The sequence below is a fragment of the Alosa sapidissima genome, chromosome 8, assembly GCF_018492685.1.
Source record: "Alosa sapidissima isolate fAloSap1 chromosome 8, fAloSap1.pri, whole genome shotgun sequence".
Taxonomy (NCBI): Eukaryota; Metazoa; Chordata; class Actinopteri; order Clupeiformes; family Clupeidae; genus Alosa; species Alosa sapidissima.
The window spans coordinates 13,041,530-13,057,317 of NC_055964.1; the positions used below are offsets into that span (position 1 = coordinate 13,041,530).

General features: G+C 43.8%; 2 protein-coding genes across 4 annotated transcripts; one reads left to right on the top strand and one right to left on the bottom strand.

The window, feature by feature from the left end:
• The first annotated feature begins 2,780 nt into the window (after nucleotides 1-2,780).
• On the top strand, nucleotides 2,781-4,802 carry LOC121715682 (piggyBac transposable element-derived protein 4-like). The gene has a single exon (XM_042101567.1). It carries the CDS (start codon nucleotides 2,781-2,783, stop codon nucleotides 4,800-4,802), a length of 2,022 nt encoding a protein of 673 aa, XP_041957501.1.
• Nucleotides 4,803-9,620: 4,818 nt separating this feature from the next.
• On the bottom strand, nucleotides 9,621-14,971 carry LOC121716047 (arrestin domain-containing protein 3-like). Of its 3 annotated transcripts, XR_006033741.1 has the most exons (8): nucleotides 14,596-14,970; nucleotides 14,460-14,504; nucleotides 13,985-14,045; nucleotides 13,741-13,888; nucleotides 12,869-12,965; nucleotides 12,411-12,667; nucleotides 10,365-10,803; nucleotides 9,621-10,303 (listed from the first exon to the last, which is right to left on the bottom strand). XR_006033741.1 is itself a non-coding variant. In XM_042102194.1 (7 exons), exons 1-7 carry the CDS (start codon nucleotides 14,855-14,857, stop codon nucleotides 10,456-10,458), a joined length of 1,218 nt encoding a protein of 405 aa, XP_041958128.1. In that variant the 5' UTR covers nucleotides 14,858-14,970; the 3' UTR covers nucleotides 9,621-10,455. The 3 variants fall into 3 exon arrangements, 2 of the variants coding, with proteins under 2 accessions (XP_041958128.1, XP_041958129.1); XM_042102194.1 differs by having other exon boundaries at nucleotides 9,621-10,803; XM_042102195.1 differs by lacking the exon at nucleotides 14,460-14,504 and having other exon boundaries at nucleotides 9,621-10,803; nucleotides 14,596-14,971.
• Between the last annotated feature and the right edge of the window lie 817 nt (nucleotides 14,972-15,788).

Below are 15,788 nucleotides of genomic sequence, written 5' to 3' on the forward strand. Positions count from 1 at the left end.
TTTTGTTGTAATGTGATTTTTTTATTCATCTGATGGAATTCTACTCTTTGAAAAACAAATGCAATTTGGAGACATGAAACATTTATATTGCTTTTCATAAAAAAAAGGATTTAATGGTTGAATATAGTGAGTGCTTATTCATGCAAATGAATGCAGCCTATAACATTAATCTGACAAACACAATATGCCCTGATAAAATAGGATGTTTTAATGTGAATAATTTCTCACTTATGTATCACTGTGGTCTTAGATGTCCTTGAATGAACTCTTCAACCTCAGAAAACAAACTATCTGTGAAATCCTGTGTCATTTAACATAATATTCAACTTAGGAGCTTAAGAGTACAAAATGTGTCATGGCTACAGAACTGTGCCATTAGTGTGTGTCTCTCTCTCTCTGTGTGTGTGTGTGTGTGTGTGTGTTACAGTTACAGTTTGGCAAATCTGTCATATGTCATGACATACTGTCAACAGTTTCACTTGCCAATATCAGAAAACAAGACACTACAATCTCTGTCATTACGTAAAGGAGAGAGGGAGGAGCCTATCACGTCCCTCCTTCTCCCTCCTACTCTCTCTCCCTCCCACCCACCCGCACGCGTGCTCCAGCTCACTCTCTCTCTCTCTCTCCCTCTCTCTCTCCCTCTTTCTCTCTCTCCCTCACCCACCCGCACGCATGCTCCAGCTCACTCTCTCTCTCTCTCTCTCCCCCTCTCTCTCTCTCTCTCTCTCTCTCCCTCTTTCTCTCTCTCCCTCTCCCTCACCCACCCGCCTGCATGCTCCAGCTCTCTCTCTCTCTCCTCGTGCCCCCTCCCCCTTCTGCTCAACCAAACCGCCCCCCTTCCCCTCCAACGGCACATACACACTCAGTCCCTCTCACCACACGCACACACACGCACACGCACACACACACACACACACACAAACACACACAGTCTCGGTCCCTATTGGTCAGCGCCTCTCTCCACCCCACCATTGGAGTCTCCATGGGGTCTGCTGCAGCCCTGAGCTCCAGGGGCCTGGAAATGCTGGAGTGAGGGTTTTTTCCCTCCCTTTTCTATTTTTGGTTAGTTATCTTTTTAAGCACACCAATGCTCTCTCTCTCTCTCTCTCTCTCTGTCCTCATGTCTAACCATTGCCAATTTCACTGCTGGCTTGGTGTCGTTGAAAAATGAAATGAACATTCCAAAGAGGTGTGCCCTACAGTGGTTGTGGCTACCAGGCAGGCACAGACCAACACTTCTAGAAAGAACCAAAGGCGTCTCACACAGAGCGTCTCGTACTAAAATTAAAACTCCCCTTTTAGCGCAGTCAGCGGCGTTGCCTTGAATACAGCAAAAACCCTGAGCCCGAAAAAAAAGAATGTATAGAGATTTGAAGACAGAATAGTCACTAAAACTAGGACAACATGGACACAAGTATTCTCCTAGGAACTAATGCATGGCCAATGTGAATTCTGCCTTTTGCAAAGCTGTGTTGACGAGAACATGAACGCCTGTGTCAGTCATGGACATTTTCTTCAGGCTTGGCTTCCTGCAATAGTTCACATTCTTCACTCACTGCACTGCAGTGCTCCCCACTGAACACCAGCAACTACTCAGTCAGGTTAGCCCACATTTCCACCACTCATATGCAAACCCATTCATATTCTAAGCAACGTGTGAGATTAGACTATTTTCCGCCATTGATAATTTAGTAAAAAAAAAAAAAGCTATGGTGTGTAGAAGGCTGCCTCAACCAAAATGGAGCTTTCAAGGTTGACTTCTTGGAAGGAGGATGGTAGAATGGCCAAAAAGCCTAATGCATGGAGTCACAATGTATAGGGGAATCATGGTTCTCCTTGCCTCTTTGCAATCTTGGAGTTAAATCTTTTCAGAGCTGCATGCTCAACCAAGCACAGCGCCAACCACAGACTGAACACGAGGGAGAGAGGGGAGGAGAGATATAGATGACTCCCAAGGCTTTTTAAACAGAGAGGGGAGGGGAAATGACTGGTGTGCTTGTTTGACACAAAGTTTACAATTTCTTCTGAGTAGCCTATCATTCTGCCCTCTGCTCCTCTGATTGTGATAGCTTACTAAATGTATTATGAATTAGTGGTAGCTCTCTAGTAGATTGAAGTTTCTGTTAGCCACGTTTTGTGATTGTTTGCTCTGCTGCAAAGCCTAAACATGGGATCTACATAAACTGTTGCCGGTAGGCTATAGGGTATTTACCTGTCAAACATCTGCGTCAGGCACAATGTCACGATACGCAAGGGGCTGGCAACTGCTGCTTCCATAACAACGATGTTGTTACTACTACATGTGATTAAGGCATATATCTTTCATTAAAACTATTGTGTGTTATATCAAGAGTGTTTAAATCATACTAAGGAACATTAACCTTATACCTGTCGTTTCCCTGGGCTTTTTTCGAGATTGGTGGCCGGCTACAAAGAGTGGCTAGTGCCAGCGGGCATTTCAACAGCAAGCGGCCATCTGCCAGCCTAGCGAACTAGCAACCCCACCAGCTGCAGTCGCAAAACGCCCTTACAAAGCAGGACATGCAAGCAGCTTCTGACGTCTGCGGCCACACTGCGCTACAAAGCGTACAAAAACCAAGAGCGGAAACAATGAGATTCAAGGCTCCCAAAACAGCATGGTTTAAAGACCAACGAGTTACCCGTGGACGCACATAAGTACATTTCAAATAATTTTTTAATTTGCGGCTAGTTTTGAGAAATATTTACCCCGCTAACATAAATAAAAGACTCATGCAGGGGCAGTTCAATACCCCGACATGGCGGCAAGAAAAAGGAGAGAGCTTTTTACTATTTTGGAAACTAGCGCGGACACAGAAACTAATACCGTCTCCGACGGTGAAGAGTGTCCGTTAAATCTTTCAGTAGATGTGAAGTGGTTCGAGATTCCTTTTAGAAAGCCGGACTCGGACTCGGAGGAAGAAGAACTACAGGAGAACGAGGGGGAGACTGAATTCAAAAGCACAGCGGCAGCAGACGAGACTGCGGACTCAGCCAGCTACATCGCGGGAGGCGGTTGCAATATTATTTTAGTCACTGGAAATGGGATCAAGCACGAAGAGTACGCTGAGGAGTACGCTGAGGAGTCCTATTATTCTACCTCCAATAACTGCTCTGAAACAACGTCTACCGACTCGGACATTGATTTTTCTGATTTAGAGGAGGAAGAACACTCGGGGTTATTCAGTTCAGATGATCTTTTAGACGAAGACTGCACTTCTCCGGACTTCTGGGGAGAGCCCGATCAGGTAATATCAATTGAGCCATTCACTGCTGTCAGTGGCCCTCAGCACTCGCTGGGGGATGATGCTGACACACTAGACTACTTCCGGTTGCTCTTCCCAGATTCATTGTTTGAACACATGGTAGAACAAACAAACAACTACGCCCTCTATAGGCAAAGGAGGAGTGGGAGATCAGATGCCCACTGGCATCCCACTGACCTGAGGGAGATGAGGGCTTATATAGGTCTGAACATTCTCATGGGCATAAACCAACTCCCTGACTACGGCATGTATTGGGCCAGTGACATATTCATAGGTAATGCTGGCTTCAAAAAAACCATGACGGCCCGCCGCTTCGAGAAGCTGAACCAAAACATCCACCTGTGCGACCGTGAATCGGAACCGACGCGCGGCGAACTGGGCTATGACGGCCTTTACAAAATCCGCCCTCTGCTGGACGTGGTGGAGAACACCATGTGGGACTCATACGCGCCCAACCGCTGCCTCACCATCGACGAGTGTGCAATCACCTCGAAAGGCCGCTTCTCGCCCACGCAATACATGCCCTCAAAGCCCTTGAGGAAGGGGCTGAAAGTGTGGATGCTCTGCGACTCGCGCTCGGGCTACTGCCACCGTACACGTGTCTATGTGGGCAAGCCGGGCGAGGAGGCGGCACTTGGCGTAGCCCGCAAGGCGGTGACCTCCCTGGTGCGCGGCTTGGAGGCCAAGCACCACCACATCTTCATGGACAGCTTCTTCACCTCCGTGCCGCTGCTGCAGCGGCTCCTGCGAGACGGCCTGTACGCTTGCGGGCCCACCCATCCGGCCCGCCGCGGCTATCCGGACACCCTCAAGCCACGCAACGTGGGCAAGCTGGCGCCCGGCGAGTTCTACCAGTGCCAGCACGGCAACCTGGTGGCCACGGTGACACGAGATGCCAAGGTGATGAGCTGCCTGTCGACCAACTCGGCACCGGGCATCGTGGGCATCAGCCCCAGCAGGCAAAGGGACGGAGACAGTGACGGGGACAGCAGTGGCGGCGGTGGCGGCATTGGCCCCTGCGGCATGGGCCTGGGGGTGCCGCGGCCGCTGCCGCTGTTGCTCTACCAGGAGAACATGCGTGGCGTGGACCTATGTGACCAGCTGCGGGAGTGCTACCAGGTGGGCCGGCCGTGCAAGAAGTGGTGGCGCTACTTCCTGTGGTTCTACGTCAACCTGTGCATCGTCAACGCCTACGTGATCCTGCGGGAGACGCGCAGCGGGGCGCCGCCGGCTGGCTTTAATGGCAAGCAGTTCACCCAGCGGCACTTCCGCGTGCGCCTGGCCCAGCAGCTCATCGGGGACTACCAGGGCGCGCGGGGTATGGAGCGCGCCGCCCGCAAACGCCACGCAGACTCGCCCCTGGAGTACGGCCACCGGCTGGAGCGCATGTCCGAGCGCTCGCGTCGCTGCCGGAACTGTACCAACAAGGGCCTACGGCATGAAAGTGTGTTCGGCTGCAAGATCTGCAATGTGCACCTTTGCCGTGGAGGCTGCTTCTCGGAATTCCATAAATAAGCCTTTTTATTCATATTTCTTTGTTTTTTTAATCTCTTATTTACAGTTGTTTTTGTTTTGTTCTAATGTGACATCAGAGAAAACAAAAAAAACTTCTGAAGTTTGTTATCCAAAGGTTATCATTACAGGTACTGTACATGTCATACTTAGATTTCAGTAGTAATTGTTAACTAGTCATAATTGTTAGGATAGTAACGCACGTTTCAATTAGCAATGAAATCTGTTATCCTTAGTTGCATTAATGTGGAATTCGTCAAATTGCCTTTCGTAAGACAACAAACAAGGCCTTGTGTCACTTTTTTATATTACAAGAAAATAAAAAAATGTTTTATTAAAACACTAAACCTAGATAACTTTGAAGCCATTAAAGTGGGAAAAATGTTTTTTTTTTTTTCTGTGAGACCTTCTTATGCTTTTCCAAAATAAATTCTCCATAAAAAATGGCTTTCCCTCACGTTTTGTTGAAATTAGTGATCCTAGTCTCAACACAAAAACACACAAGGTTCTCAATGAAAATCAAAGACTTGTAATTGTTGCATCTTGAAGGGGGGACACAGCTTGCTGCAATTACAGGGCCAATAGACTTCCCTCTGGGTTTCGGCTCACGGACAGACAGATTGGTGCCATTTTAAAGGCACCTCAAGCTCCACAGCAAGACCATCCGTGTGCTGATTAGCAGTGTAAAAACCGAGTATGCAGCATGTCAATGAAATACTGTCAAATGGGGGATTACGTTATGGAGAGCCCTTAGAGAACTCCTTACATTATGTGTGCTTGTGAAGAGTGTCTCTGTTAAGTGGGGCCACATTACTCATTTCAAGAGTATCTGGCCGGTAATGGCTCATCCATTCACAGTACACACAAGGTGCGTATTTATCGCAAGAGCTCATCATAGACTGCTTACCCTTTCATCACGCGCAACAACATTCTAGCAAATGTCGGCCTTGTCTACAATGGCAAATATATGCCTTGACAGGAAGCGCTCCATTCAGTTTACAGCATAGCCACTGAAAGGACATTTCCACCTGGCCTTTTTCAAGGGACACTTACTCTCCATATCCCTGATTGCAGTGTCATAATAATAATAACACACTACCATGTGTTATATGCGGTTTCATTAATAGTAGTTGTATTGGATTCCTCAGTCACCTTGATAACTAGCCTTGTAGTATCCACTGTTGTAGTGTTCATACAAGAGGAATTAAAAGAGTGGAGTCAGGGGGTGTGGATATTAGGACTGTTAATATAGCCACCATTGGCAGGTAATAGCAGATATGTTGAGTCAACATAGGCGCATAACACTGCTTTTTGGTGGGGTTGTGAACAGTTGTCCTTTGTTATTTCTTCCCTTGCAGCCACATGTTGGTCTTCACACAGAAATTTGATACCTTCAATGATCTGTAGAAATGCTAAGGCCTACAAAAGCTGTTTTTCGGGGGAGCATTGGAGCAGGACTTGAGCCTTTTTTTGTCACATATTGTGTCACTTAAGCAATGTCTTTTCCTGCCTCAATGAAAACACACCACAAACCAGTGCTCTTTTCGAGGCTTTCTTGCAAAAACGCAGGCTCCCAGAAATGAAAATGTTTGGCACAGGGAGCAGCATTGCCTTCAGGCTCCGTGGTAGGGCATTCATCCCAAAGCCAGAGCGGCATGCATGCCACACTTTCATGAACGCGCCTGTATGAATAACCAAGCAAACAGGATTCATTTTGATGGCCATGGAGTGGTGCATGTGTTTTCTGTTGGCTTGTTTTTTATCCCCCTTCTCTCGCTCTCTCTCTTTCGTGGTTATTCAGAGTCCAGGGCCTCTGGTCCTAAGCGAGGGGGTTTTTTGGTCTCTCAGATCTACTGCAGTACATTTTCCCCGCAGCTCCCCAACTGGGAGAGGGTTAGTCAACTGGACGCCCCTCCCGTTGATCTGGGGGAGTCCCACGGGGAGTCTCCATGGCAACCCCAACCAGCGAAGACAGGGAGTTGCCAGCAGGCTCAAACTGTTGTCATGGGTACTCGCTGGCGGTTGGGGTAGGAGATCTCTCTCTCTCTCTCTTTCTCTCTCTCTAAACCACTCCTCCAGCCCTCCTTTCCAAAAACAGCCTCCCCGGCACGGGAGTGGAAAGGGACACTGGGTGTTCTATTGTGACTCTAGATTTGCATGGGCTGCAATGGAGAATGTGCGTACACCAGTGCTGACGAGCAGAGCCATATGGCTTGCTTTCTTTCTGAAGGAAAGGCACGGATGCACGTTCTCCAAATGGTGTTTACTGGCCCACTGATCACAGTAAACTAACATTGTCCCCTGACTGTCATTGTTTTTGGAAACTTGTGGGAACATGTGAGGGTTGGGATGTTCAAGTGACCTCTACAGGCATTTTTTGCAGTTGCTATGGGTAAACAGACTCTTGGCCAAAACGTACTGTAAATGACAGATAATTGCATCGTTACGTTACCTACATTCTAGAAGTAACACACAAATACAATCTGATTACAATCTGATTGATAGAGGAGTAGGATATATCAGATCACCTCAGAACAGTTATAAATACCCACAAATTAATGAATAATACAGCAACAAATGTATTTTATTCCATTTTATTTCAATAGCAGAGTGTCTGTCTCTTGAGAAGTTATGTAGAAGTCCATAAAGGGGGGGGGGGGGGGGGGGGTCTTTGATTGACAGGACTGTTACTATGCATACGGTTCTCATTTCTCTTCTTCTGGTTCAGTTTATGTGAAGGCATTTATGTGCCAAAACCATTAGGATTATTTTATGTATTGTAAACCTTTCACCATGATCTATGTCATTTATGATTTTTATGGGATGCTACACAGCACTGCAGAGTGCTGTTAAAGCCATTAACAAATCTTGATGAAATCTGAGATTTATGGGATTAGTCGTTTCCACAGCAAATGTGCAGGACCTTTCTAATAATTGAATCACTGTGACCCATTGACTCGTTTCCCTTTTAAGAAAAGTATTTTTATTACTTTGTAATGGGTGTTACTAGTGTCTGTGAGACCAAATCTTTCTAAAGTGTAATGAAAGTATATTTACTTAATGTGGACCTGAAGAGCATCTAATCATGCTTTGATCAGGAGCATGGTCCAAACAAGATCAAAGCTCTGTCCATTCCGTATTTCAGAGGAGTAGCTCTACATCTACCATGTTATCAATTTATCATTCACTGCGGTTGTAGCCGGTTAGTCCAAACCTACATTCTGTCAGCACTGGAATTACATGACTAATACAAAGTTCACACATTACTGGGGAAAACTGTCAGTTTTATTTCAATACACATGCTGGAATTATCATAATTAGTTTGACATTTCAGACAATCATCTCTTACATTATCTTGCTTTAAATACTTTAAATATCTTAACTCTTATAAAACAGAGCAATTTGGTAATAATTTCGGACTGTGTTTCTATAACTAACTTTGTCAATACTACTGCGAAACATTATATCATTATACAACATGTTAGCAACAGTGGTGGACATTACTTGAGTACATTTACTCAATTACTGTACTGAAGTCGCTTTTTCATGTATCTGTACTTTACTTGAGTATTTCAATTTTGTTAAACTTTTTACTTTTACTCCAGTACATTTCGAGGCCAAATTTCTTACTTTTTACTCCACTACATTTTGTGACAGCTGAAGTTCCTTTTGGAAAAAAGACTGTCCAAATACATGTGTACTTACATGTATATTTTCAATTAAGTGAGCTAGGCTTTACATAATGGTGTTGCCTACCCTATGTTATTGTCATATCCACTATTTACTGTACCTTGTTGACCCCTTTTCACAATATTGATGTTACCATAACTAGCCTCTTGACGCCATCGAACAAATGATAGACAATCTGACACTATCAAACACAAAAGGGAACATCTTGATTTGGTCCGAAAGTGTAAAGCATTCAACAAAGAAAAATGTGGTTACTTTGAAGTAGGCCCTATCTAAGATAAGACAGTGTTTCCCACATTATTGAATTCTATTTGTGATGGTAGGTTTGCAGAATTAACTTGAATGCAACAGTTTTTAACAAATTAGCGCAGCATGGTTATGATGCTAACCAGATATAAGCAGAATTTAGTACATCCTGGAAAATCAGTGTGGTGGTCAATTTTGATATTGTGGTGGGCCGCCACAAATTAGTCAATGTATGGGAAACACTATCACATTAGTTTGTTTTTAGTTCTTTCTACATACAACAATTATAAGCTGATTTTGTCATTGAATGGAGGAGAAAGGCTCAATGAATGCCTATGTCTGTGCCGAATCATTTCAACAATAGTAAATGCAACTGTATTAGTCATAATACATTTCAGGACTTTTACTTTCGATACTTAAGTACATTTGAAGGCAAGTACTTTTGTACTTCCACTCAAGTGGAAATGTAAAAGGAGGACTTTTACTGGAGTAACATTTGACCATGTGTATCTCTACTTTCACTCAAGTACAGGATTTGTGTACTTCGTCCACCACTGGTTAGCAAAATAGCCTGAGTGAGAGTGGATTTGGTAAAGTATATACCCACGGCTGCAGTTTAGCCAGGGGCATGAGTGCCAGTGGTAATCACACATAATGGACTACTGAAATGTGCAATCTTTTGTGACTTTACTCTAAATCAGGGCAGTGTTTGCCAGTCACCATTGTGACAAAGTAAAAATAAGGCAATTGTAATAACATGTTATATAACACAACATAAAATAGCCCGACCTTATATTTACCTTTGGAATGTACTTTTTTTGATATAGTAATTTCATGGGTAATTTCATGCAAAAGCTGACAATAAGCAATGGCAGTTGGCATTAGTTAATTTGTACTTATAATTGTTTATAAAGGATGTGCTACCAAAAATGTTACATCATGAATATCAATACACATTGCTGTGTTATAAAATTATGTAAGGTTCATAGGCTTTTGTCTGCTTTGGCCCGAGTGTATGTTTGCAGCTAATATCAAAAATGTCGAGTCATGCTTCTCCTTTCAGGCTTTTTGTTTCTCAGACCACTTGTAACTGAAGTTTGACTTGTTGGGTCTCCATACAGAGTGGATATCGGTTTTACTCTGGGGCCCACTGAGCATGCTGTGACCTGCAACATCTCACCAAACAGCACAGTTATGTGGAACTTTGGTAATTTATGGAGCCGGATTTCAGGAGTTCAAGTTAGCCAGTAGGTGGCACCCTTTACAAAGTAATTACAAAATAAACACTTCTCACTCGAAGGGTAAAAGCATTGTTTTGTGGGGAATTATTGTGGCTGAAAGTCAGCATACTAACCATGTACAGAATATTGAATACATTTAAATGAAGTTGGTATGGTTTGTGAAACAGTTTACTTTGAATGTAAAAACATCAATCTCAATGCTGAAAAAATCTAAGCCATCTTATTTTGCTATTGCTTATTTTTACTGACAAATTCAAATGACATTGGCACTACTTTTCTCTGTGCCCCTGATAAGATCCTCATAAGAACCCAGGTAGGAAAAATATACTCCGCTTCGCGTCGGGGCCGTTTTACAACCTCGACCGTGCATTAACTTCTGTGAACAGACCACCGTGTCGTCCATTATCCCTTACTTCTTCTTTTTCTTCTTTCCTCTTTGATCATCTACTGATAAATATTATTCATCACTAGTTGGTCACTCAAGGTTTTTCAGAATAATTAGGTAATGGAGGATACAGTGCATAGGACTCATAGGCTGGAGGAGGAGCAGCAGAGGGAGCCGTATACGGCGCAGCAGGAGGAGCCGTATACGGTGGAGCCGAGAACGGGGCAGCAGGAGGAGCCGTATACGGCGGAGGCATGAACGGCGCAGCAGGAGGAGCCGAGTACGGCGCGCTGTTCCACCCTGCTTGGCCAGGGTTCCAATAATCCCCAAACCCAAAAGATGGAGCTGGTGGACCAAGCTCTCCCTTGGATGGTGCAAGCGGAAGAATGACAACAGGAAACTTGATCTCGGGGTCAGAAGCATATGGAACATCAAGGTAGACCTGGAAAACACCGGCATACATGAATTACATGCAATTTAAAAACGTCCGAATTTGAGCTTCTTTACCACCATTTAAAACAATGGCATTTGGTTATTGTTGAACCATGAACAGGTAAACTGGTTTATCAGGTTAGACAGGTAGGGTCTCGTGCCAAATACTCAAGGCCGTGTGGGTGCATTAGTTTTGGGCAACGTAGTAGTCAGTCATGGAAGAAAACTCGCACACCATTGTTTGCCGTTGAAAAATAAATGAACGAAGTGTTTAATCCATCCACCGATGTGCTACCAAGTAAGGTGACAAACGTTTCGGTCCACAGCACTGATGAGGGTCTGTGGACCGAAACGTTTGTCAACCACTCTTGCAAATATCCAATGCATTGACATGACCTGGCACCTTTTAGTGTCTGCCTGCATACTGCTCTCTCTCCAATTCAGTTTGTGTGTGTGTGTGTGTGTGTGTGGGGTGTATAAAAATGAAATGTAAATTTTTACACACTGTTAACTGCATTAAACAGTGTGATACTGAATTGCATAATATAAGATAATGTTCATACTCTCGTATGACTTGTGGCTTGAACACATTGCCTGTGTCATGTCTGCGGAATGGGTCCGTTGATTTTCATTTTGGTGCCCATGTTAACATGTCACAGCACAGCAGCCAACTGTGCATCTCAGGCGCGATTCAAACTGTGCTGCAACCGCGACCCAGCTAGCTATTAGAAAGTTGATCTATTTTTTCTGCTTCATGCGAGCGACTCTGTGCAAAAATACATCAACTCCAGTTGATAGTCAAAATTTGTGTTTAAAGGAGGGAAATGGCTAATGTAGGGTTACCAGCCCAGACCAGACTGTGAAAAAGAGTCACTTGTGGCTAAAAGTGAGGTCAATTGGACCAAAAATGACACCCCAAATGTTTTTGCATGTCTGCAAACATACCAGGTCTTGTTCACCAATACGTTCAAATGCAGAGACAATGTAGAGAATACCAGAGATAGCATTTTATTTATTTTTTTATCATCGCTACGTATAAACCTTGTTTGTAGTGGAACACTTGTATCAGCTACCTATAAGCATGCACAAAATGCCCAAAAAGGATGGCACTCTACCTAGGTCCTGACAGAGGCCTCAAAATCCGGACTGTAGTGACAAATGTTCACCATAGTATTTAGTCCTTGCATAACGATGCCAGTTATTTGCAGTCATGAAACTAAAAATATTAAGTGAATGATCAAGGATGGACAAAAAAACTTCACACAGTGTCTGTCATGCTGGTATAATGTTTCTTTGATGTGCATGGAAACTCACATGGTTAAGAATGCACATATTATTTGTGCCTCAAACCAGATCAATGACAATGATATTTCACATTTCAGTCAGTTGGCATCCACTTGGCCATTTGTTTTCACAAACAAGCCAATCAGATCCCACATAATTGGTGGAAACAAAAATATGGATATATGGATATTCCCATGATTTGGCAGTTTCCAAGCTAGCAATATCAACCAATCCATATGAACAACATCATGTGTGGCCATCTGTAATGTGTCACAATTGGGAGGGCACTTCATCATTCTCTCCAAGTCTATTTAATACCTCCATGATTCTTACCTTGAGTTTGTATTCAACCTTCAGGATCCTACAGATGAGTATGGACATGGTGAGACTTGGTGGGATGGTGAGGATTTTGGTTATGGTCTGATGTGTGGATGGTGCAATGGGCTCTCCTTCCTCTTTCAATATCTCGTGAGTGTTTAACCTCCTTCTGCCCCGTGCAAAGAAACTATGCTTAGAGTAAAGGCAGTACTTGGGTCTGAGGGCCCGAGAGGAGCTGTTCTGAACATCGGCCACAACCTTAATTCCTTCTCCTGTAATAACAACAGGGTTGTCATGGGAAATGAATTAATATGGAAGAATAACAGATATACACTATAATTGACAACCTACTACATATCAAAACCAGCACCTGCAACCATGTCCATTTAGAGTCTCTGCTCAAGGGTGTTATTCACACACACACACACACACACACTTGGTCTGGACCATGTCTCCATGTTTTGAAATCTTACCCAAAGAGTAGCCCATTCTCTCTGTGTGGATAGTGAATGACACACTTCCAGAGGTAAACAGTTTCATCTTCTTGTCTTTTGTACCATACTGGGGTGTCTGAATGAACAGAACAATGTGTTGTAACATAAGGCACACAACAGTGGTTGACCAGAAAGCAGACCCTGGCAAATCAATTCAGAGCAACTTTATATACCCAAGTGGTAAAGAAACAGTACAACGTGCTTACAATAAGACAACTGATATGCAGTGAGCAGCACATATATTGGTAATGAAAAGGCATAAGGGTGTATTGCATGAAGTGCTGTATTAATGAATTGAGAGAAAGTGGAATAGAACATTATGTCCAATATTCCAATATATGGTTTAATGTTCTGCATTATGTCCAATATTCCAATATGTGGTTTAATGTTCTGCATTTCTCATTAGTAGGTCACTTTGATACTAAAAGTATGATTCTATGTAATGACTGTATGATATCTGTACTGTCCCTGTGTATATCTCTGTGTGACCGTGTTTAGAGATAAGCAGGAATATTATGACTTTGCAGTGTTTCACTGTTCTGCATGGCTGCGTCAGATCTGCTCCGGATTGCCAGGCTGCCACTAATCAGGGTCTGATTCAGTGTAGTCCACGTGAGATGGGATGACCAACGCCATCTCCCGTCAGCCTGGAAGGATACTTAAACTCTAACTATTTCCTTGTCTAGTTAGAGCAGCTGATGGATCTTTAGGTGAAGTCATGCTGTCTCTCACTTGATGCGCATCATTGTAAATAAACTCTGTTCCTGATTTTTCACACTATTGGTCTGACTGGGTCTCTATTAAATCTATGGTATCAAAATTACCATCAGAATAAATCACCATGGGCTTACCATAAGAGCTGGATCTGTCATGTCTGGCTTTGGAATATAGCGTATCTCCACTTTGTCTTTGCTTGAGATTCGCATTGACCTGCTCAGTTTGGTCTCCAAGAAGTAGCCAACATATCCCCATGTACCGTTAAAGGATGCTGGGAGAGTCCTGGGGAAAAGGGGGAGTAAAATAAAATGGCCTCAGGTCACTTTGTAACCTGCGTCTGCTACAAAATTAGGTGTCTGCTACAGTATTAGGACTCACTGCTGGGGGATCTGAAATGTGAAAGGGTACACATGAGTCCCAGGGGCAACAACGTCACAATCTGGAGAAAAAGTAAAAAGGGGAAATCGATTTTTACAGCACAGTGGTAGAGAGCAGGATAGTTTAATACTCCAGGTCACTGTTTAAATTAGTAATCAGGTTTTAAATTTGGTGTCAAAATATGTGTAAAAAGTCATCTAAAAATGGTGGAGAAGTCTGTGGAGAAATACAGCAGGTCAGTATTACTCTCAAATGTTATGTAGGGCGGATCAAAAAATACCTGAAACATGATAGACATAGTAATTTATGTTAAAGAAGTCCACAGTCCACCTTTTCACACTTTACTTGTTTGATCACATTAGTTGGATCATTAGGCTATATTGGCGAGTAATGGTCAAGTGTTAAGTAGGCTATGAAATTGACATTTTGGAGTGTTTGGGCATTTTAGTTACTTTCAGAGGAGCAAATAACTTACAGGGCTGTCCAGCTTCATTTTTCAACAGACCTGGGGCAACGTCGTCTAAAACATTAAGCATTAAGCACAGGTTACGGCCACGACACAGTTTAGGCCTAGCACATTGGTTCACTATGACATTCTTTATACAACTTGCCGTTGCCTTTGTGTTCCCTTATGAAGTATTGCTCCGAGGTAAAGTACTTCTCCTTGTCCCAGTAGGTGACTGTTGTTTTCCCGTGACGCTCGGTCCAACGTACGAACGCTTTACCTTTAAATTTAATGAGAAGACTGTCTATTTTCGTGCCCTTTGCTACTTCAACGGTAACTCGTCCGTGTAGTAAATCTCCGCTGGTGAACGTGTTGCTGGGATTCAAGGCATCGTAGGAAATTGAAATCCTCTTAATAGTTTGTGACATATTGTTCTGGCTGTTCACGGTGCGAAGGTGTAGCTGTTGCGTTCAGTCACGGCACGGACTCGCCTTGCTACTCATATTGTGTTTCAACCACACAGACACACCCATATTTGCTTGGTGTAGGCTGGTGCATTCAGAGCACCTCGGAATGCAAGGACCGCCCCCATGGCTACTTTGTTTTTCCGACAGCACGTGCTTTGCCATCGGAATGTGTGACAAACACGGATGCCACAACAAAGGTTATACACTCACTAATCCTAAACAAACAACTGTATTTGCTTAAAATATAGGGGAGAGCGGGGTTATGTCACACTTTTTACTTAAAATTAGTTTCCACAAAAACCGTGTCCTGCACAAATTCCCTTTCAGGACACACCTTGATCTGCTTGAATCCAGTCAGTTAGAAGGATGTGGGCTGTCAAATGCACCTTGCGCAAATGTGACAACCATCACCATCACGGGGTAGGTTGGGGTTAGTTGTCCCAATGTTATTCCAATGGGATAAAAATGAAAAATGGATACATTCTTAAAAATAATGTAAAAAGTTTAATTTCATTGAAATGCAAACTACATACAAGGATACAAGGAAGTTTATTGTCACATGGGGGGTAAAAAGTGCAGTAGAAGAGGGGTTTAGTAGATTAAGTGGCAAGGGCTGCATAAGAAAGGTGGGGGAGGATTGGGATTGGGGGGGGGGGCACCAACAAGGAGCACCCAAGAGCAACAGGGGCAAGGAAAAACTCCCTTACCAAGGAAGAAACCTTGGGCAGATCCACGGCTCAAGGGGCTAACCCAACTGCCAGGGGTCTTGGTGTGTGTGTTGGGGGGATGACAGGGGAGATGGCATAGTGTGCTGTGTATGTGGGGAGAGGGCAGTGTGCAATATGTGTGTTGGAGAAACTTCCTCATTAGACAATGTGCTGTGTATTGGGGG